The 25,099-nt window shown below is 38.7% G+C and overlaps 1 protein-coding gene and 1 long non-coding RNA gene across 2 annotated transcripts in view; both read left to right on the forward strand.

The window, feature by feature from the left end:
* Positions 1–25,099, forward strand: part of LOC309486292 — a 431,359-nt gene that overhangs the window by 268,659 nt on the left and 137,601 nt on the right. The gene's annotated exons all lie outside the window — the stretch shown is intronic.
* On the forward strand, positions 7,347–8,306 carry LOC309486861 (homeobox protein vent1-like; the record flags this gene model as incomplete). Its single annotated transcript, XM_082154328.1, has 3 exons — positions 7,347–7,593; positions 7,703–7,923; positions 8,055–8,306. The coding sequence occupies 3 exons, from the start codon at positions 7,347–7,349 to the stop codon at positions 8,304–8,306; spliced, it is 720 nt and encodes a 239-aa protein (XP_082010454.1).

Raw genomic sequence — 25,099 nt, forward strand, 5'->3', positions numbered from 1 at the left:
ACCTTGGTAAAAACCTGTTGGCACTGCTCCGTCCACTGGACCGTATCTGGCACTTCCTTTTTAGTGAGGTCAGTCAGCGGGCTGGTGAGGTCCGAATAACCAGGAATAAACCTTCTATAATATCCCGCCAGCCCCAGGAACTGCCTCACCTCCTTTTTGGTCTTAGGTCTCGGACAGGTTGCAATTGCTGCGGTCTTATCAATTTGAGGACGCACCTGCCCATGACCTAAGTGGAAACCCAGATACCTCACTTCCAACCGCCCAACTGCACACTTCTTCGGGTTGGCCGTCAGCCCCGCCCGTCTCAGCGCCCCAAGAACGGCCCTCACCTGCTCCATATGCCGCTGCCAATCATTACTGTAGATGATAATATCATCCAAGTAAGCAGCGGCATATGCAGTGTGGGGCCGCAGAACCTTATCCATAAGGCGCTGAAACGTGGCTGGTGCCCCGAACAGCCCGAAAGGAAGTGTCACAAATTGGTGTAATCCAAACGGCGTGGTGAAAGCCGTCTTTTCTTTGGACATGGGAGATAAGGGGATCTGCCAATATCCTTTCGTTAAGTCCAATGTCGAGTAAAAACGAGCCGAGCCTAACCGATCAAGCAACTCGTCAATCCGCGGCATTGGATATGCGTCGAATTTCGACACTGCGTTCACCCTGCGATAGTCTACACAGAACCGCACTGAGCCGTCCGTCTTAGGAACTAAGACTATCGGGCTCGCCCAGTCACTGTAAGACTCCTCGATTACCCCCAACTCCAGCATTGCCTCTAATTCGGTCTGAAACACTTTTTTTTTGTGTTCAGGCAACCTGTATGGCCGGCCGCGAACTACCACGCCCGGCTCCGTCTCAATGTGGTGCTGAATCAGATTAGTACGACCGGGCAGGGGCGAAAACACATCTGCAAACTCAGATTGTATCTTTGCAATGTCAGCGAGCTGCGAGGGCGAGAGGTGATCTCCTCCGGGGGCCAGGGCGAGAGATTTCCCTTTGACGATCGCCTCTGGCCCGAGATCTTCCTCCCCACTCACTGCCGTTGCAAGCAACACTGACTCCTCCTCACTCCACTTTTTAAGGAGATTGAGGTGATAGATCTGTCGTGAATCGCCTCTGTCCGTTCGTATTACTTCATAATTGAGATCGCCTATTCGCTGTGTGACCTCAAAGGGTCCTTGCCACTTAGCTAATAACTTAGAGCTGGAAGTTGGTAGTAACACGAGCACTTTATCTCCCTGTGTAAATTCTCTAAGCTTAGTTCCCCTGTTATATAGCCGGCTTTGCCTGTCCTGAGCCTGGAGCAAATTCTCCATAGAGAGCCGCCCCAGTGTATGGAGCTTTGCTCTCAGGTCCACGACATACTGAATTTCATTTTTGCTATCCGAGCGTCCGTCCTCCCAAGTTTCTTTCAGGACGTCTAAAACCCCACGAGGCTGACGTCCGTAAAGAAGCTCGAATGGGGAAAACCCCGTGGAGGCTTGCGGGACCTCGCGCACAGCAAATAAGAGGGGTTCTAGCCATCTGTCCCAATTTTTCGCGTCCTCTTGTACGAATTTACGAATCATTGTCTTCAACGTGCGATTAAACCGTTCGACCAGCCCGTCCGTTTGTGGGTGATAGACACTGGTTCGTACCGATTTAATGCCCAATAATTCGTACAATTCGCTTAACGTGCGAGACATAAACGCGGTGCCCTGATCCGTGAGAATCTCTTTCGGGATTCCCACGCGGGAGATTAAACGAAACAGTGCGTCCGCCACACTTTTAGCGGAAATAGTGCGGAGCGCCACTGCTTCGGGATATCGCGTTGCGTAGTCCACTATGACCAACGCAAAGCGATGTCCCCGTGCGGTTCGTTCTAATGGCCCGATGAGGTCCATACCAATTCTCTCGAAAGGGACCTGCATAAGAGGTAAAGGGCGCAAAGGCGCTTTTGGGGCGGCCGGTGGGTTCACCAACTGACATTCACGACACGACGCGCACCATCTGCGCACGTTCTCGTGAATGCCCGGCCAAAAGAATCGGGTCATTAGACGATTTAGTGTGGAAGTCATCCCTAAATGCCCAGCCATCGGATTACAATGCGCCGTCTGGAAAAGCATTTCCCGACGGCTCCGTGGTACTAACAATTGGGTTGTATCTTCCTTTGTCTGAGTGTCTTGGGTCACTCGATACAACCGGTCCTTAATTATGGCAAAATAAGGATAGGAGAGCGCGCGATCAGGTTGGAGGGGCTGCCCATCGATGGAACGGACCTGTTCAAACGCATGTTTGAGCGTCTCATCTTGCGACTGTTCCAGGGGAAAGTCATCGCGGTTGGAGAGGTTTAACCTCACCACGCCGCTCGCATCCTCTGAAACAGACCCGCTAGGTCCAGGTACAGCCTCTCCCACCTGAGTGCTAGCTCCCCTTCCCCGCCCTCTCTTTTTCCCAGAGACATCCGTTGTCAAGCACCCCAATAATTGTTCGAAAGCTGGCCAATTTGTCCCCAAAATTAACGGATGTCGGAGGCGCGGACTAACTGCCACCTCCACACAATGATTGTGTCCCCTAAATTTAATAGTGATGGCTCTTAACGGGTATTCCACTATATCCCCGTGCACACACCTCACCTTAACCATGCGGCCCGTATCCAATGCCCCAGATTGTATCAGGCTTTGATGGATAGAGGTCTGGTTACAACCCGAATCCACCAATGCCTGATAGGTACCCCCCTTAATACTCACAGGTATCTGGTATAACCCGGCTTGATCAGGGGCGGTCTGCGGGACGTCCGGGATCCGGACCATCGTCCCTACCTCCATGACCGGGCACCTATCCACGAAATGGCCCGGATCCCCGCAACGCCAACAGACCGGCCCAGGTTTTCCCGCCGCCCTAGTGGCAGAAAGTGGGTCCAGTGATTGGCGTGGGGAGAGTGCAGCAGCGCCATCGAGTCCCTCCTGGGACCCCGGCCCCCTGACAGGGCCTCGCGGCCCGGCTGGAACCTCGGCTCCAGCCCTCCATCGCGGGTAGGCCCGTGGCGGGCCACTGATATGGGTCCTGGGGAAAGGAACAGGTTTAGGGGGAGGGGTAGAGAGAGGAACAGGGGGAGAGAGAGAGAGAGAGATAGATGGCAGGGGTTCGCCGACCCCGGAGCACGCCGCCATCTGGTCCTCCGCCAATTGGATGGCCAGATCCAGCGACGCCGGTCGGTGGCACTGGACCCACTGGGCAGTCCTCCTCGGCAGACGGGAAATGAACTGCTCCAGTACCACCTTGTTGATAATGTCCTTGGCGTCGCTTCCTCCGGCCAACAGCCATTTGCGGCACGAGTCCCGGAGCTGCTGCGCCAGTACAAAGGGTCGGCCCGCTTCCGCCAGTTCCAGTGAACGGAAGCGCTGTCGATGTTGTTCAGGGTTGAGGCCGACCCTTTGGAGAATAGCTCGTCGTAGATCGGCGTACACCAGGAGGTTCTGGACGGGCAGTTGTTGAGCAGCCTTCTGGGCTTCCCCCGACAGTAGTGGAATCAGGCGCACCGGCCAGCTGTCCTGTGGCCACTCACATGCCTCGGCCGTCCGCTCAAACAGGTCCATAAAGGCCTCGGGATCATCAGCCGGTCCCATCTTGTTCAGAGGCATGTGAGCTGCTGTGGTGGCCGCGGCGCCGGGGGAAGCCGGCTCCGTCCGAACCTCCCGGTCCAGCCAGCTCCGGAACAGCTCGCGGTCCTCCTGCTGGGCTTGCATCATGACGTGGAACCGTTTCTCCTGATCGTCCCTCAAGTCCAGCAGGGCTTGATGGTTCTCTTGATGTAGACCCGCGAGCGATGCGATGATGTCCGCAAATGGCGTTCCCGATGTTCCTGGCGGAGATTGCATTTCGGCGGCGGCGTTCTCCTTCCTTCCCGGGTTTCGGCACCAGTGTAATAAAAATCCCTTTGTTTGTGTATGGGAGAAGGAAGGAGACCGGGGTCGGCTGGCTGAGACTCGTGGGTATTTAATAACTCAATTCGTACATAACAATCGCGCCACATGCGCTCACAAAACTCAACACAACTTTACAGGATCAAACAGCACTGTAATCTCAGTCCACAGATGTCTCAGTCCTCTGCCTGGTTCCCACGAGTCCTCAGCCCTCTCTCTCCTCGATGGCTGTGAGACCTCTCCTTAAATGCAGTCTCCCCACGCCAATTACTGCAACGAGACACAGGTGTAAATCATTTCGTACTTAACCCACTTACCGCTGCTTCTCTCCCCGCTCTCTCTCCTGTCGCAGACCTCGCTGAACCACGCCCCCCTCGCCACAGTTTGTGAATCTGAAAAAAAAGAAAAGTCAAGTCAAGGCCCTGGAAAGTTTTTGAAAATAAACATGCATAGATACAGCAGGTCCTTAAACGTGCTTGAATTTAGTTTGTGCGAGAAGTTTTCTGGGGAAAATTCCATATACCCTCCGGTTCGCTAATGTTATTTCGCCAACACTTCGTGGCCTATGCATATAGCTTGCTTTATTTACGTTAGTTACGCACATTTACGTGTTATGTTAAGTGTTTCCCGTGTGAGGTACTTAGCCATGATGTTCACACGCGCAAAACTGTAACAATGTATCTTACAAGGTAACACGATGTAACCTTGCTCTCACTTGAAATGTGTCCCCACATTAAGTCCTTGAATTTAAGGGTATCGGACCTGGAAAGTCCTTGAAAGGTCCTTGAATTTGAAGTTAACCAAGGTGTGGGAACCCTGATAGACCTAATAAAATTGCATTTCATTGAATGAAGAACTTCTTAATTGAATACAGTGTGTTTTTCAGATGTGCAGAATACATTTCCAGACATGCAATGTTCACCATCCTGGTGCTGACCTTTGACCTGTAGTATATTCTTTCAGCTTTGACAACTAAAAATCGTGGGGGGAAATGGCCGTCTCAGTTCTCTGCAATTTTTCAGCCATTGAAATCTGATGAAAATCACAAAAAAATATAAATAATAATAATAAAAAAATATATATATATATACTAAACTAAACAAAATATCTCAATTACTGGATTTGAACGTCTTGTTAATACAAATAACATAATCATTCACAATCCTTCATATTCTATTCAGTAACTCTGTTCGAGTGTTTTTTGTTTGTTTTGTTTTTTTGCTTTAAAAGTTTTTGGTTACACATTATTTTAAGGCGTCAGTGTTACAGTGTAATTATATATTTAAGTACTGAGTAATATTAAGCAACTACATGGACGTACTATAGGGTTAGGGTTTGGTTGAGGGTTAGTTGCATGTAAGTATGCATAATTTACTGTTATTACTATGGTAAGTACATGTAACATATGTAACAAGGACACTGTAAAATAAAGTGTTACAAAGTTTTCAGTGTGAGCCGCTGATCTGGTGACTGTCTGACCATTAAACGAGATTCATTGTTGTCAGAACTTCACAGATCTACTCTCTTCTGGGATTCCGTGATATTTTATCCGAATTAAATAATGAGAGTTTTCCCTCCGCGGTTTGTTTCAGGGTTTCACGCGGAGGCGAGGAAACGCGCGCCCCCGGAGGCGCAGTTGGCGCGCGGCGCGCGGCCGATCCTCCTCATTGTTCTGTAACGGATCAAAGCGCTTGAGATAAAGGCTTTAATTGCGAGTCAAAGAGCTCGAGCTCCTGCACTATAGATCAGTGATAAAGGAAACAGTCAACATGCCGTTATCGTCATTGTCGAGCTAAACGATCCTTTCAAAGGCTCTTCTCATTCAAATCCAGTCCGATAAGGCGAATCCCTGATTAACTGCAGTCAGAACACGGCTGCGAACATGCTTCACATGACATTATGTAGGATTTATCACGAATATTATTGAATCACGATCTGTGCTGTTTTGTTTGATCATGAAACCTCAAATAAACAAATTATATGAAGACTTTTGAATCTTAGTTGTTATATTTCCCTCATTATAATTGCATTGCCAACTAATCATATATATGCATGTATTTAAAAACAAAAAATTCAAAGACTATTAAAACAAGTAGGCTAAATGATTTTCGGATTGCCTTATTGCGCAGGTAACATTAAATCTGCATAGGCCTATGTGCATATTTGTGCATATACATAATTAAAATTGAGTCTAAATCAATTTAGGCCTAAATCAAATGCAAGTAAACTGTAGCACGGTTTTAGGCTGGTGCCAGCAGATATCTTCACTGTCCTGAGTTGTTGTCCTTTAAGCTCGTCCGGGTGTGAATCTGCATCTGAACTGCTGGTCAATCACAGTTAATTGTGTCGCTACTGTACCGCCTTTGATCCGGGATGTTTGCGGCGCGGCGCCAGAGACTCTGCGGGACACCAGCGTGTGTTAATGCGGCCATTTGAGCCCCAGTGACGTCACCTCTCTGAGACACTACAGAGACACAGCTCACAATACATACTGTACGAAGAGAAACTACACGTTTTGTAAAAAAAAAAAAAAAAAAAAAAAAAAAAAAAGTTATTTAGAGGCTGATATAAAAGCAAAGTTCGTCAAATGCCAGAATGTAGGAGCAGATATAATATAAAAAAGTGTTGAAAAAATAAACAGCATTTTATTGTCCTATATATATATATTTGGAACTTGTGATACTTTTTTTCAGGATTCATTGATAAATAAAAAGTTAAAAAGGACAGCATTTATTTCAAATAGCAATGTTATATGAATCTTAAATAGAAAGATAAATAGAAATATACATTTTTACTATAATTTTTTATCAATTTAAAACACCATTGCTGAATAAAAAAAACGAAAGAAATTACTGAACCAAAACTTTTGAACAATAGCATAGGCCTATATTGTTACAAAAGATAGCCTATCTATTTTAAATAAATGCCATTCTTTTCTTTTCTTTTTTACTTTTTATTCATCAAATCCTGAATATATACAGTACTGGTCAAGTGTTTGAAAGAAGTATATATATATTGGGTATATGATGAAAATGTGTATAAAACATTTTATATCCGTTTCTGCGTGTTATTCACGTTTCTCTCCTTTAATCTGGAAGTTTCCTGCATTATTACTGCCGCAGTTTCCCTGTCTGCATCCAGTTGTTCTGCCGCTCCATGTGTGTTTGAAGAGGATGCAGACATCTGGATGAGCCAGAGGTTCTCACAGACAAGCTGGCGCCAGGCTTTCACACAATCACAGGATATGTAAAGACTTCAATAACGAGCCATTAGGCCTAATGATTGAGAATCGATCAGGCGTTAACTCCTGCATGCATATGTTAATGTGATGCCGGGGACGCGCCATATATATGGATGGCGCTTCTGGAGGCCTGGAAACACTCTTGGATTTACTCGGATAGATTCACTTCCTCTCTGCTCTCACACAGACACACAGCGATCGTGATGAAGAAGTTTTCTGTGGACTGGCTCGCTCAAAGCTTTCATGACTCGACTCCTCAAGCGGTTCTGGAGCCGGAGAGAAAGACGCACAGGCCTCATGTGCCGTGTGTGGTTCAACCCAGACCTCCAACATCATATGACAAGGTTTATCTGCAACCAAAACCAAAGCTTACAAAAGCTGAGCAGAAACCAGAATCCTCAAAAGAGACCATAACTCCGGTTGCACCAAGAAACTGCTCATCTCCAAGCTGTAAGTACACTATAATTAATGTGCATTCGACTCATTTAATGCATGCAATCCATGCATACGATTCTATTAATAGCATATAATTGACGATGTATTGTTATATTTCATTCAGTTTCAGAAAACAGTGGTTATTCGTCTGGTTATGAGAGTGAAGCGGCCGCGTCTGAATGCGCGTCCGTTGATGATGGAAACGACGGGGCGACGCGCAGAATCAGATCCAAATTCACACCGGATCAGATCGACAAACTTGAGAAAATCTTCAACAAGCACAAATATCTGGATGCGGGAGAGAGAGTGAAAACCGCGCTGAAGCTCAGTCTGTCAGAAACACAGGTGAGACGCGCGCATCTAACTTTATTCTCGTCACTTGATCGCTTTATTTACATGCAGTCTCTCCAAATGCATGATGTGAACATTAACAATAGAACATGTTTATTAAATGAGCTTGTGCTTTTGTTCTTCAGGTCCGAACCTGGTTCCAGAACCGCAGGATGAAGCTGAAGCGCGAGGTCCAGGAGATGCGCGCGGACTTTCTGCTGCCTCCCGTGGTTCTCCCGCACGTGCACGCGCTTCAGTACCACTGCTACGACAGACAGCGACTTCCGTTTCCTCCTCACGGGCCTTTGATGCATCAGCAGCACGTGATGCCACATCTTCCTCCTCCTCCTCATCATCATCATCATCACCTCATGATGCCAAGGCAACATTACTACTGAAGACTCTTTCCTTTAAAACACTTATATCACATCCTGTGTGCAATATCTGTACAGTTTGTTAAAAAAAAGAAAGAAAATTCCTGGTTTAACTAAAAAAGAAGAGTTTATTTATGATCAGAAATAAAGTATGTTTTATGCACAAAGTTTACTTGGTGATTTGTTCGTGTTTTACAAGTTTAAAGTTCACATTTGATAGAAGTGATTAGATCTGAAAAATCTCACCAAACTGAGTGACGTCAGAGTTTTCTTGAATCATTCCACATGAGTTAAAGTAATTTAATGATCCTCTTGGTCATCACAACCAAGTTTTTAAGCTGGCCATATCTCATGCATAAAACATTAAACATGTTCAATGTATGAGATGTTTTGTTTAGACCTAAAATAGAAAAATATTCTCTTTTTAAACAGTACAAATTTTATTCCATGATATTAGTGACTATACACTCAGAAAAAAACGGTAAAAGCTGTCACTGAGGTGGTACTCTTTCAAATGGTACATCTTTGTACCTAAAGTGTGCATATTAATATCTCAAAGGTACATATTAGTACCTTTTGATAGGGTACTGTCCCAGTGACGGATGTTGTACCTTGTAAGTTTCACATGCATGAAAAAGCATAGCATAAATAAACTTGAAAAATCAAGGTTCAAATTATAACAAGATGGTTTGACGCCGTTTTAGAGCTTTTGATTGTCTTGCTTAAAAACCTACACAGACACCCAATGTAGCCTACATCATAGATGTTTATATCCAAATAACAATATGCATGCTTCTTTTCTCTAAGTGTGCTGCATTCGCTCTTGAAGCATTTAGACCTGCACAAATGACATCATGTTTTCTCTAGATGCTTTAAGGACTAATGCAGCACATTTAGAGAAAAAAGAAGCATGCATATTGCTATTTGTATATAAACATCTATGATGTACAGCAAGACAATAAAGAGGATATTAAGGAGGATCTACAATAATATGAGTGAGATTTATTTAAATCAAATGTAGGCGCCAAAGAAACCCTGAAGAAACCAGACCAGGCTCTTGATCCTCAGGACCCGCTGTGCTTTCATATGCGCGTCACCTCAGTGTGTGTGTGTGTGTGTGTGTGTGTGTGTGTGTGTGTGTGTGTGTGTGTGTGTGTGTGTGTGTTTGTGTCCGCGACACTTCAAACGAGACCTAACGAGCAGATCATGCTCGACAATTAGTCCTAATTAAGTCACCCATTGATGAGTTTACACTCTCCACATAATCCCAACAGACTGGCTCCATCTTGTCTGGGTTGTGTGTGTGTGTCAGCCTGATCTCAGGAAATGCGTCTCTATAGCAGGCATTGTGTTTATCGTGCAATTTATACGCTGAAATGAGTTTTTACGTGCATAAGACACGCAGTCTTCGCGAGTATATGATACGCACATTATTGCGTGTATTACGCACGCACCCCACACCACTAATCCAAGGGGTTTACAGGGCGTATCATATGCACGTAAAAACTAATTTTCGCGTTTAAATTGCACGATAAACACAATGCATGCTATAGAGGCGCGGCAAAGTGTGTGTGTGCGTGTTCGCGAGAGTGTGTGTGTGTGGTCCTGGTGGTATTCCGCACTTTATTGGGACCAAATGTCCCCCCAAATATAGCAACACTAGCAAATTTTTACCTCGTGCTCGTGGGGACATTTTTTGGGTCCCCATAATGTGTGTGTGTGTGTGTGTGTGTGTGTGTGTGTGTGTGTGTGTGTGTGTGTGTGTGTGTGTGTGTGTGTGTGCATGTACGGCCCCGCGCTCGTGACTGCATGTTTAAGGTCACATTAGCCGTTTTGTTCCATGTCAGTATTTATTGTTCGCCCTCTTATATCAGCCTCATGATGACATTAAAACGAACTGGTCACTGAAGGCCAATCGAGGTTAATAACTTGTGATCATTTTGCAAGATCAATCATACAGGTCATAACGCGGAACCAAGTCAATATTTCATCCTATCATTAAGGCATATCTCACAACAATATAGTCTTTTTTAGTACAGCCCAACATATGTGTTTACTTTGAATCAGTAAAGACTTTTGATCCCTTTTTCTTTTCTTTTCTTTTTTTTCTTTCTTTTTTTTTAAGTTGCATTAGGTTCTTCAGATGGTTTATTGATTAATGAAGTCATATAATACTGTACACAGCAAATACATATTTATATTTAGTTGCAAGAACATTATTCGAGAGCGTTTTACAGGAAAATACAATTTAATTCTTAAGTGTTACTGGCCATTTATTTGTAATTATTTGTGATGTTTACTTGCAAATAAAGTACATCCTAAACCAGTTTTTCTCAGTGTATTCCAACACAAGACTAATTAAATTAAACTTGTTTGCATGCATTAGCCTATACATCATTGGTTTTATTCTTTTATATTGTTAAAACACATGAAACTGTAGTTTTATAGCGCAAACTGCAGAAGTTTGAGAGGCGCCAGAGACGCATTTAAATTCTTCTAGACATCAAACGCGTTTCTCTTTTCCTCTCGCTCAGATCCATATAGTTTTACTGACAGGAGACAAAGGAGGAGAAACACCCTCAGGTTTAGATTGCGAGACTGGATGCTTCTGCAAAAGGCCAATATTCCACAGCCATGATGAAAACGCATTCAATGATTTAATGCAATATACATGCATATTGCCGGTCGATCTGAGTTTGCATAGATTGGACAGATTGAACTAAAATGGGGATCAAGACTTAATCCGACTGTAAGTAAAACAATGATCCACCCAAAAGTCACGACACTCTTTCATCTTCACATTATCTGTCGATGGATTATGTCTTGTCTTGAGTGGATGACCATTGATTGTATCAATGCGCTGATTATTCATCAGATCTTCTCAGGTACTTGAGGTGCTCAGACACGCTGGCGCCTGGATATCACAAGTGCTCTGAACGTGTGAACAAGCCCATTGCAACATATATTAGCTTCAATTACAGAGTTATAATTCCGCCGAGAGTCTCTTTACTCATGCAAATGAGCGCGCGCCTCCTGCATAAAGTCTGAGAGGAACCTCAGCTGATCGAGTTGTGTTTAGGAGGAAACATCATGTCCAAGAACTTCTCCGTGGAGTGGTTGTCCCAGAGTTTCCATGCTCAACATCTGGATAATACGCATAAACCATGTGATGCATCTTCAGAAACTCTGCATCTGATCGGAGAAGTAGAGAACAAGGCCCCGACTTCCCCTATGAGTAAGTATGACTTTCTCTCTCTCATGAAATGCGTCTCTATAGCACGCATTGTGTTTATCGTGCAATTTATACGCAAAAATTAGTTTTTACGTGCATATGATACGCACTTTATTGCGTGTAATACCCAGGCACCCCACACCACTAATCCTACCCAAACGTATAATACACACGTACCCCACCCCACCACTACCCAAGGGCTTTACAGTGCGTATCATATTAACGTAAAATCTCATTTCCGCGTGTAAATTGCACGATATACACAATACATACTCCAGAGACGCATTTAATTTGACCGTGCTATCCATTTTGAAATGCATCTAACATTCTTCCCATCACATCAGATAGTTGTGGGTACACATCTGCCTCTGAGAGTGATGATGTCGCTGATGACTGTGAAGGAGAATCCGGTGCGCGCCGCCGCGCCAGAACCAAGTTCACCACCGAGCAGGTCGCGCGCCTGGAGAAAAGCTTCAGCAAACACAAATATCTCGGAGCGACTCAGAGACGCAAGATAGCAGAGAAGCTGCATCTGTCTGAAACACAGGTATGCATGAGAGAAGGGGACATGTTATGCAGGAACACTGCACTCCAGAACACATGCGTGTTTCAGTGCTGAATGTTTAGATGTGTTTTCTGGTGTAGGCCCTAAACTTCGGAGCAAGCTTCAGTTTCATGTCAGGTTTTGAAAACACAGTTTAGGCTATACATTTCTATATTTATTCGTTATTTAATTCATTAATTGCCTTTCATAATGTATTTTAAAAAGCATAAACATAAAAACATTAGTTTAATTATTTTCATTTTTTGTAATTAATATGCATATTTGACATCTCTCTATAATATATGTAACACTGGGATAAGTCAACTATTTAAAAATGTGTGTGTGTGTGTAGGTATATATGTGTGTATATATTTTTTAAAGTTGAAATTGACATACTAAATCAAAATTATGATTACTGTGAAAGGCTAAAATTATGACCTTTAAAGTCATATTACACAAAAAAGCCATAATTTCGATTTTTTAATCTCATAAGTATGATATGGTTATGACTTGGTATGTCATAATTTCGATGTTCTCATCGAAGTCATAGTTCATAATTATGTTACTATTTCATAAAAGTAATAATTATGACACATATACATGTTTGTTATTTGAGTATTGTGATTGCATGTGTCTTTGGTTCAACTCCTCCTGTTTGTTTTTAAATGTGCTTTCTGAGAATTTAATTTTAAATGTTCGAAGTTGATATTATTTATGTTAATATGCTTTATTTCTAGGTGAAAACATGGTTCCAGAACAGACGGATGAAGCTGAAGCGGGAAGTTCAGGACATGCGCGCTGCCGAGTTTTTTGTGCCGACAGTTCTTCCACATGTGACGTCATTTCAGCACCACGTCACGAGCGGACAGCGCGCGCGCCTGTATTACCCCGCGCGTGCACTGCAGCAGCGCGTCCACCCGGTGCTGTTCGCGCCCTGTTACTTTTAAAAATTTCTTTGATTTTAAATGATCTGATCTGTAATCTAGAATCTAGATGTGATATTAAAAAAACAAGCACTGTATGTAGTTCTATACATAACAAATCTATATGTATATACATTAATAAATATTGCCTTTACGCACACCCTGAAGGAAATAAAACAAATAATGCTTTGACTCTATCAGGCTTTAATTATTTATCAGACGGGTCTATGTTATTTAATTGCTTAATTAAGGATAATATGACATCAATCAAATGGTGGACACCAATAGGCTATCAAACCGTTTTATTATATGTATGTATTATTATTTTTATCATATATTCATACTCATATATTCATCAAAATGTATAAATGTAAACATTGATGAGCCTATACAGTGATTGTAAAATCAATGTCCCATTCGATAGTGACTGAAATGCCTACATTGCAAATGGTTTAGTGTGTTTTGGACACTTTTTCCAGATCATCTCAATGTCAGAAAGTGCCACAATAAACCCGAATTCTCTGGTGGCCACTTAATCACAATGCACTTGTTTTTGATGATCAAACCCTCTATGTTTTATGTGTTTGAACTGTGTGTGAGATCTGGAGCCTCGTTTATAAAATGTTGCGTAAAGAACCCGTCCTACATTTGAGCTTACGATCATTTCTCAAATGCGCGTGCGTGTGATTCAGAGACCGAACATACGCACAATAAACGCGCGCACGCATGCATGAAAGTTGGCGCGCGCGGATTTTAGCGCACGCTTTAAATTCAGATCTGTGCGTGTGCACGTTTAATAAACGAGGCCCCTGGTCTGGTCTCAGGCAGTATTTATCGTGCCATTTATACGCATAAAAAATATATAGTTTTAACGTGTATATGATACGCAGTTTTCGCGTGTATATGATACGCACTTTATGGCGTGTAATAATACACACGCCCCCCACACCACTAATCCTACCCGAGGGGGGGGGGGGGGTACAGTTACAGTATCATATGCACGTAAATCTCCTTTTTTGCGTATAAATTGCACGCAAATAAATGTAATTGTATAAATGTCCCTGAGATCGTGTTGTGTGGTCTGGAGTGTGTGTGCAGATGTGGACAGATGTGTGCAGATGCAGAAGCTCTCGGGCCATTAGCACCTGCAGAAGAGCATCAAAGCCCCTGTAACGAGCAGATGATGGAGATCGAGTCTGAATGGAGAAGTTCACACCCGAAACACTGGCGCCATGAAGTCTGTCCTGGTCTGATCCCGCAGAACTGAGTGAGTGTGAGCTCAACATCAGTGTTAATAAAGTCAACACACCTCAAACACACTCAGCGGGGAGTCACGTGTTGCACAGCTGGCGCTCTTTAAAGAGACAAACACAGGCGATGCGGTTCTACTGTGACTCGTTAATTACGCTACTTTGCATTTTATCGTTTTATTTTGTTGAAAGATAGTGTCTTTATCTAATGCAAGACAATGTGATTTTCGCCCACTAATTCTTTTCTGGTTATTTATTTTTATTTATTTGCTTACTTTACTTTTTCTATAATAAACACAATGACATTAGCTTTTAATTATTGATTTTATTTGATGACTTTCATCAGCTCAGATTATAAGGTGAGAAAAAAACAAATGGTATTTTTATTCAGTACCTTATATTTATATTTTTACAGAAAAACAACTTGTTCACTAATTATTTCCCTCAATTTATTTGTATTAATTAATTTACTTAAGTTTTAAGTTTCTTTTCTTACATAATAAACACAATGACCTTAGCTTTTAATTATTTATTTTATTTTATATGCATTTTTACCATCTAATTCTAATTGCTAAACACCATGTTGACAAATATATGATGTAGTTGGGTATAAAAATAAAAATAACCCTAAAAAATAAAAATAACCCTAACCCTATATATATATATATATGGGTTAGGGTTATTTTTATTTTCTATAAGTGGCTATTCCCGACATTTTGAAAACACAAACTACATTATATATATACAGTACAGGCCAAAAGTTTGGAAATATTACTATTTTTAATGTTTTTGAAAGAAGTTTCTTCTGCTCATCAAGCCTGCATTTATTTGATCAAAAATACAGAAAAAACAGTAATATTGTGAAATATTATTACAACTTGAAATAATAGTTTTCTATTTGAATATACTTTAAAAAATAATGTATTTCTGTGATGCAAAGCTGAATTTTCAGCATCATTACTCCAGTCTATCACATGATCCTTTAGAAATCATTCTAATATTCTGATTTATTATGAGTGTTGGACACAGTTCTGCCGCCTAATATATTTGATGAATAAAAGGTTAAAAAGAACTGCATTTATTAAAAATAAAAAAATATTTTCTAATAATATAAATCTTCTTTACAATCACTTTTTATAAATTTAACACATCCTTGCTGAATAAAAGTATTGATTTATTTCAAAAAAAGAAAGAAAAAAATTACTGACCAGTAGTGTATATTGTTGTTACAAAAGATTTCTATTTTTAAAAAATTTGCTGCTTTATTATTATTATTTTTTTACTTTTTATTCATCAAAGTATCCTAAAAAAGTATCACAGGTTATGAAAAATATTAAGCAGCAGAACTGTTTCCAACTTTGATAATGAATCATCATATTAGAATGATTTCTAAACACTGTAAAAAAAAAAAATTACATCCCCAAGTCAAACATTTCTAGTAACTGGTTACATAAAAATTTTTCAATTAGTCTGACGTATTAGTTCTCATTGAGCCAATGTTAACAGGCTATTGCAACAAGAATTACAATTGGGCCAATTTAAAAATGTAGATGTTACCAGTCAATAGAACATTTTGACTTGGAGAGGTTAGACATTTTTTACAGTGAAGGATCATGTGACTGGAGTAATGATGCTGAAAATTCAGCTTTGCATCACAGAAATAAATGAAAATTTAAAGTATAATAAATTGATAAACCAATTATTTTAAATTGTAATAATATATCACAATATTAATTTTTTTTCTGTATTTTTGATCAAATAAATGCAGGCTTGATGAGCAGAAGAAACTTCTTTCAAAAACATTAAAAATAGTAATGTGTCCAAACTTTTGACCTGTACTGTATATATATATTATTTTATTGATATTTATTTTTCTCCAGGCAGATTTGTAACCCTACATTTGAGGACTTCAGGACTGGTTTGGTTCGTCTGGAAAAACATTTTCATCAGCTCAAATTATAAGGTGAGAAAACTCAAATGGTGTTTAATACCTTATATAGTGAGATGTTTTAGTCTCCTGATAAGCTGGAGATCAGAGAGCCACAGGGAGGCAGTCTCTCCTTCTGTATGAACATCAGCTTTACTCCTCAACTAAACATGTCAAGCGATGATTATCATATCACTCTGGATGACGAGCTGAGTATATGTAATGCTCTTTCACAGATGATTATTCCGCTGTTGTGAGATTAAGGAGCGTGATGATGGTGCTGACCTCTGACCTCTGACCTCTGACCTGTTACTACATTCACTCTGCATTTACCATTGTCATGCAACTCAGAGACTGTACAAAACCAGACACATCTGTATCAACGGATGAGATATATATATATATATATATGAAAGTCCATTTCTGACACATCAGGGGAAAAATATCATGCTTCGGAAAATCTTATTTATGACATAAAAAGTCAAAATGATGACAGTAGTTTTTATAACATGAAAAGTCTAAATGAAATTATGTAATTATGTAATATTTATGAGATAAAAAGTCAAAATGATGACATAAAAACTTGAAATCATGACAAATATTTATGAGATAAAAAGTTTATTTAAAAAGTTTAAATTTAAATTATGACAAAAAATCTGAATTATGACTTCAAAGTAAAAAAACAGTCATACAAATCACAAGAAAATCTAAATTATGACAGTAATATTTATGAGATTAAAAGTCGAAATTATTACAGTCAATAATGAGATGAAAAATTTTGACGTTAAAAAATCTAAATGATGACAAAAAATTTGTCATAATCATATAGTTAAAAGTCGAAATTATGACAGTCAATAATGAGATGAAAAATTATGACGTTAAAGAGTTATACAAATCATAAAAAGTAAACATTCTGACAGGAATATATATGAGATGAAAAGTCTAAATTATGACATTCATAATTATGACATAAAAAGTTGTAATTATTACATAGTAATATTTGAGATGACATTTTTTAATTATGACTTAAAAAGTCATAATATGACAAAAGTTGAAATTATGATGGTAAAAAAATTTGCTTGAGTCACAAAAAAATGGAGTCATAAAAATCATAAAAAGATAAAAGAATCATAAAAAGAAGTCATCTTTATGAGATGAAAAGAGTGAATAATGACAGTGAGTCAATGAGATGATCAGTCGAAATTGACATACAAAGTCAAAATTATGACATTAAAAAGACAAAATTGAGATATAAATTGAAATTATGATATACTGAATCATAATTATGAGTTGAACATTTTAAATTATGACATTCTAAATCATAATTATGTGATGAAAAGTCACATTTATGACACACCAAGTCATAATCATGACATACTAAGTCATAATGAGATTAAAGAAATTATGGCTTTTTGTAATAATATAATTTCAATTTAGTATGTCAATTTCACCTGTAATAATTATGACTTACAAAAGCATGTTTTTTTCTTGAAGAGAAATCACTGAAAGATTGTTCACACACAAATGTTGCTGCACTAACAGATTTGAGTTAAGAGCTTGTGTGTGTGTGTGTGTGTGTGTGTGTGTGTGTGTGTGTGTGTGTGTGTGTGTGTGTGTGTGTGTGTGTGTGTGTGTGTGTGTGTGTGTGTGTGTGTGTGTGTGTGTGTGTGTGTGTGTGTGTGTGTGTTGCTGCACTAACAGGTTTGAGCTAATGTGATCTAGGACACAAGAGCTGGAGAATAAGAGCGGAGTGACAGATGTGTTTCCTCAGCAGGACCGAGGAAGAGGAAGAGGAAGAGGAGGAGGAGGAATGAGCACTGGAGGTGAAAAATCTAAATTATTATGACAGTGAGTCAATAATTAAATAACAAAAAATTCAAAATTCAAACAAAACTAGTCACAAAAAATCATTAGTATGACATAAAAAGTCAAAATGATGACAATAACATTTATGAGATGAACAGTCAAAATTGACATACTAAGTCAAAATTATGACATTAAAAAGTCAAAATGAAGACATAAATTAAAATTATGACATAATAAATCATAGGCTAATTATGAGATTAAAAAGTTGAAATTTTTAGATGAAAAGTCAAAATTATGACATACCAAGTCAATCATGACATACTAAGTCATAATGAGATTTAAAAAATTATCGAAATTATGACTTTTTGTGTAATATGTCTTTTCATAATTTCAATTTAGTATGTCAATTTAAACTTCTTATGTGGCGTAGATTGGCTTCCACAGAAATCATTGAAAGACCGTTCACACACAGATGTTACTAGTACACAAACAGATGAGACTGATCTAGGACACAAGTGTGTGTGTGTGTGTGTGTGTGTGTGTGTGTGTGCTCTCATTTATCATCTCTTTACTGCACACAGACTGATCTTATAGTTCACTGCATGAAAAGCTGCAGAGTTCTTAATTTAGACAGAAAGAAAGAGTGAATGACATTAACAACTGAAGCTCATTTGTGTTTGTAGCAAATTATCAGGACACAGGCATTTTTTATCATCTCATTGCTATAGACACCATGTCACAATGGCATGTACATTTTTTGTGGTAAAGGGCTTTTTATTTTATTTTATTTTATTTTATTTTATTTTATTTTATTTTATTTTATTTTATTTTATTTTATTTTATTTTATTTTATTTTATTTTATTTTATTTTATTTTATTTTATTTTATTTTATTTTATTTTATTATTTATTATATCATTTTTACCATATAATTGCTATAAACGCCATGTTGACCAATATATGCTGTAGTTCGTGTTCTGAAACTTTAATAAGAAAAAAAGCTTTTTATTGCTACAGCATTACTAACTTATTTCATATGCATTTATTATATATAATTTTTTTTTAATTTTAATTAAAAAATGTTTATACATGTTATGTGTTTATGTAATATATCACATTTATTTGGTTTAGGATTTTTTATAAACTGAACTTTTTATTTCAGACATGGTAAAAAGAAAGACTGTAATCATGCAAACCAAACAAGTCAGACAAAGAAAAATGAAGCCAAACACACTTGAGAATCTTCCAACCCACTTTATTCACTTAAACAAGCCAGTGGAACTCAGAGGGACTTTTATTTTGCATGTAAAACTCAAGACTGAAGAGATTTCAGAGGGTGTCAGCATCATGAGTTTGAATGATCTCCGCTGGTCGAGTGGAAAACCTCTGCCGCCCCATTTTCCCATGCCCTATGCCTCTTTAAAGCTACTTCTCAAAGAGGTATATGCATAGGAAAAAGGAACAGCGAGTGGAGTCAGACGGGACGCCGGGAAAACCTCGGAAGATTGAGACAAAGAGACACGGATCAACATTAGTAAAACATTATTATAATGAGAAACACACACCAGTAAAGATGTACAGAATCAGTCAAAAGTTTGGAGTGAGCTCTTAAAAATAAAGTTTTTGTTGTTGCTGTGATGCCATATTTTTGGTTACGCTTGATTGAAACATGTTCTTTTTAAAAATGTTAAACTTTTTATTTAACATGAAACAACCACATTTGAATGAGAATAAAATCTAAATTAACTGTTTAAATAAAGTGAAAAATAAAATAAATTTGATTCCCCTCTTTGGAATCTTTCCATTCCATTTGGAACCTTTTTGAAACATTTGAAACATCTAAAGAATCTTCTTCCGTTATAAAGAACATTACGTGCAACGGAAAGATCCCATGGATGTTAAGAGTTCTTAATAGAACCATCAATTCAAGTAAAGAACCTTAATTTTTAATCGTGAAAGTAAACTCATAAGCAACATTAATTCAATCCAAACTTTTGCCTATAGTTCTGCATATACTTCTGCTCATTAATAAAGTTAAACTGTAAATATAATGAAGAGAAAGACTTTAATGTGGAGAGTAAAGAAGCGTGTCTTACCGGAACAGCACCAGCGCGATCTCCTGCTGGAAAACTCTTCCTCTGGGAATTTATTCCTTAGCCGAGACCTTGAAGATGTTTGAGGAAGACACAGTAACTGTTTTCAGGAGCCTCTCCTCCTCCTCCTCCTGTAATCTCCAGTCCTGTTCCCGCTCGAAAACAACAGCGAGTCGCTGGCATTGGCTGGCACAGGAGCCCGTCACGCCGCTGGTCTGGGGCAGATGTTCATTATCTCCATGCTCACGTCAGGACAGCAGAGTTTGGGACACGGCGTTCTCTGACACACACACACACACACACACACACTCTGATGACTGTAATGTTTCTTATCTGTCAGGGTCTCCCACTATCCCAGCGGATGAGCCAGAGTCTCCCATGATTCAACAGACTCAAGGACCCGGGCAAGGCCTCTTACACACACACACACACACACACACACACACACACACACACACACACACACACACACACACACACACACACACACACACACACATATACATATATATATATGTAAGCTCATGATCTGTAATAACCACTGATGTCACACTGTTGATAAAGCACTTCTCATACTTCACCTGCACTAAAACTCCTCCACACTCCTTCTCGTATCTGATCCCTCTGCAGAGAACATCTCACACACACACACACACACACACACACACACACACACACACACACACACACACACACACACACACACACACACACACACACACACACACACACACACACACACATCTCACCGGGAGAATATTCACACTGATCTTTAGGAAAAGCTTCCGCTAATGTGTGGAAGACGAGACTCGGGAGGAAAACACTAACTCGTGTTTCTACGGTTGAGTGGGACTCTGTGCTGACCTTGACATGCCTGAACACTTCGTGTGTGTGTGTGTGTGTGTGTGTGTGTGTGTGTGTGTGTGTGTGTGTGTGTGTGTGTGTGTGATGGGTAGGTTTAGGAGTCGGGTTAGTGAGTGAGTGAGTGAGTGAGTGTGTGTGTGTGTGTGTGTGTGTGTGTGTGTGTGTGTGTGTGTGTGTGTGTGTGATGGGTAGGTTTAGGAGTCGGGTTAGTGAGTGAGTGAGTGAGTGTGTGTGTGTGTGTGTGTGTGTGTGTGTGTGTGTGTGTGTGTGTGTGATGGGTAGGTTTAGGAGTCGGGTTAGTGAGTGAGTGTGTGTGTGTGTGTGTGTGTGTGTGTGTGTGTGTGTGTGTGTGTGTGTGTGTGTGTGTGTGTGTGATGGGTAGGTTTAGGAGTCGGGTTAGTGAGTGTGTGTGTGTGTGTGTGTGTGTGTGTGTGTGTGATGGGTAGGTTTAGGAGTCGGGTTAGTGAGTGTGTGTGTGTGTGTGTGATTCAGTATAATTCCTCACTAAATGATGTTTCACTTTAGATATTTTTTTTAATCCCATTATTCTCACCAGAGATTTAATTTGCTGTAATGAAGTATTTTTTATTCATCATCATTTTTTCAATCATAATTTAAAGGCAAAAAAAAAAAAAAAAAAAAAAAGACTAATACTGGCCTCCTTTTTAGTAAATTATAATTCTTTAGTAAATTCTTAACAAGTAAACATAAACTAGTAATCTCACATTTCTCTCCTCAAGTGTTTCAGAAGAGAAAATATGAGCTGTATAATCTTACGGTATGATTCTGATCAGTGTGTTTTCTCTCTCACTGTGAGGTGACGAGTCTGAGATGATGATTAAAGCTGAGATCTACATGAAGACTCGTCAGCTGTGAAACACCAGCATCTCTCAGTCCTGCACATCTAGAGGATTCAGAAACACTCAAGACTTCGCGGTCAGTAAGATTTTAGAATGTTCTCTCTCATCAAAGCTGCATTTATGTGATCAAAAACACTGTAAAAATGACGAAATATTATTATAATGTAAATCATCTGTTATGTGAATATACAGTAAAGTGTAATTTATTCCTGTGATCAAAGCTGAATGTTCAGCATCATTACTCCAGTCTTCAGTGTCACATGATCCTTCACAAATCACTCTAATATGAGGATTTGATGCTCAAGAAACATTTATGATTATTATCAGTGTTGAAAGCAGTTCATATTTTTTGTGAAAACCATCATACTTTAATTTATTTGATGAATAGAAAGTTCAAAAGTACACTATTTATTTGAAATAGAATCGTTTGCAACATTATAAATGTCTTTACTGTCACTTTTGATCAATTTAATGCGTCCTTGATGAATAAAAGTATTAGGCCTAATTAAACAAAAATCGGTAACACTTTATTTTACAGTGTCCTTGTTACATATGTTACATGTTACTGTAGTAATAACAGTAAATTATGCATAATTACATGCAACTAATCCTGAACCAAACCCTAATCCCAAAGGTAAGTACATGTAGTTAATTAATATTACTCAGTAGTTAAATGTATAATTACACTGTAATACTGACACCTTAAAATAAAGTGTAACCCAAAAATCTTACTGACACCTAAACGTTTGACCGCTAGTGTACTTTACTGTGATATCCTCCCAGGAACAGACTTTTGTCCACTGTAGAGGACATTATATTTTAGTGACTTTCTCTGACATCATACATGTCACATGACACAGCCTGGGTGTCCCGTAAAGAGCACAATCAGGGCTTTTCAGAGACACCAAAGGTTTGGAGGTTTCACCATGAAAACAACTTCTCCTTGGTGTTTAAAAATGTCTGACATTAATTTAGAGATCAAATGTAGGAAATATGATCATATATTGTAATTATGATTTAAATCGGACTACTTTTCACATTGTATTTTATAAACCAACATCTCAGGAAAACATTATGGAGTTAATAAATCAAAAAATGACTTTCTGTTCCAGAACAGGGCGTTGATTTCATCAGGACTTACATCATGTTTATCAGGCGTTTTGTGAGACACAACAAGAGATTATGGAAATAAGTTATACATCAATATTCCTATGAAATATTAGATATTATTATTAAAATGTTGCTAATTATTACTCCAATTATTACACTTCTTTTTTCATTAAATGTTGCTCCAAGAACACATTAATGTGCATTAGATACAGTGTATAGACACATTGCATTGAATGGGAATATTCATTTATGGCCATTTTACCCACAAATTGCATAAAGTAAATGGTGCATCAATTCACTCCGTTATATCTTTCATAACATAGTTTAGAATCATCTTTATACAAATTTTTTGTTAAAATAAATCCCAACATTTATTGATGATTAAAAAAAAAAATCCCATTGTTTTTGCCTATACATATAATCTCATGTCATTTTATTTTTTTAACAACTGAGTCCTGGTGTCACTACAGAGGACAGAGCATAACATATGAATACAATATCATTTTTCAAAAATGTTTTTTTTTTTTTTTTTTTTTTTTTTTACCATTTGTTTCTTCTCTAAACAATGTGATGACATCAACAAATAAAAATAAAATTAAAATATATATATATATATTTCTGGGTTTCAGGAGGATATAGTCAATAAAAGTATTAATAAATGCTGTCTAACCAATAACCATCTTCAGATAACGTGTTTACTAGTTTTCATTATTGAAACTAGTTTAACTCTCATATAGGCTAACTCTCGTATCACATCTGACCTCAGTTTTAAAGGGCAGTTTTTAATCCCACGTCAGATTTTTGCCATATTTCACAACAGAAGCAGAAAATATGCTGAGTGATAAATACTGTCGTCTGAAGTGGACACACACAACAGCAGAACACACTCGTACACACACTGATCTCTCTTCTGTTCTTCAGTCGCTCTGAGGAAAATCATCAAAACTGAGATTAAAAAGAGAGAGTGAAATGTATAAGGGATACATATTTATTAATTAGTACATATTTGATTAATTATTTATTTTTTAAAAGCACTGATCTGGAGTGGCACCTGACATTTCGTTGTGTTAATACTATTATGCAATAACAAATAAAGCTTGAATTGAATTGAATTGAATTGAATTAAAAAAAACAAAAGTTGCTTTGGATGTTTCTCTTTCGGAGACAAATAGCCACAAATATTTCGCCAATATAGAAGTTAAAAATACAAGTATATTAGTAACACTTTTACACAAAGGCTCCGATAAATATTTCTAAAGCATTTATTAGTCAATTTCAACATTTCCTGATACATTCTTCAAATCAAAAGTATTTGTTAATATTATTTACTGGACGTAAGCTGACATGAACTATAACAATAAAGAGTTGAATTGTTCTTAAAAAAAAAACATTATCAAAGATTAATAAATACTGTCTGCAACAAATGTATTGCTCATTGTTAGTTAATGCATTAAATATATTGTTGACTAACGAGGCTTTATTGTAAAGTGTGAGATATTTTTCACATTTCCTCTGGGCTTTTTCAATTTTTTTCAATTTTTTTATATTCTTCAAAATATATTTTAATATTCACCCAGAATGTATTTTAAGAAGAAGAATTATAAATCGTTATAAAATGTGTAAATAACAAATAAATAAAAATCTCCTTACAGAACATTTATGCTGTATTTTGGCATTTGAAGGGTTAAATGGAATTAATTTCTATGCAAAAAAAATTAAAAAAAACAATTCTCAAGCTTTGCTTTATACAACATATATTATGTTATATTAACATATAATATGTACTAATTAATAAATATTAGGATATTTTCTATATATATTTTGGCCCAACATAAAAAAAATAAAAAATAAAAAAGCCATGCAGACACAAGCGAGTCAACAGTTTCCATGCAACTAAACAATCATGTAAAGATAAACTGAGAACATTTGATGAGGAATTTGATGAATCTGAGAACACTGTGTGCTTTTCTTTCTCAGATCAACATAGTCTGTGCATGTATTTATCTGCTATATTCCTGCAGTATCTGAGATGATCAGTGGCAGACTCTCAGGACAGAAGCTGTTGAGCCTCGACTCGACTCTGTTTAGTCTGCGATTATCTGGGTTCCTCAAGGCCGTGTTCCTGTCAGGCATTTCAAGCTCTTAAAAACATGTTTGTGCGACGCCTCCCGTCCTGAACTCAACGGCACGAGGGCTTTGTTTAGTGGAG

Source organism: Leuciscus leuciscus (genome assembly GCF_965113295.1).
Source record: "Leuciscus leuciscus genome assembly, chromosome: 22".
NCBI classification, from domain to species: domain Eukaryota; kingdom Metazoa; phylum Chordata; class Actinopteri; order Cypriniformes; family Leuciscidae; genus Leuciscus; species Leuciscus leuciscus.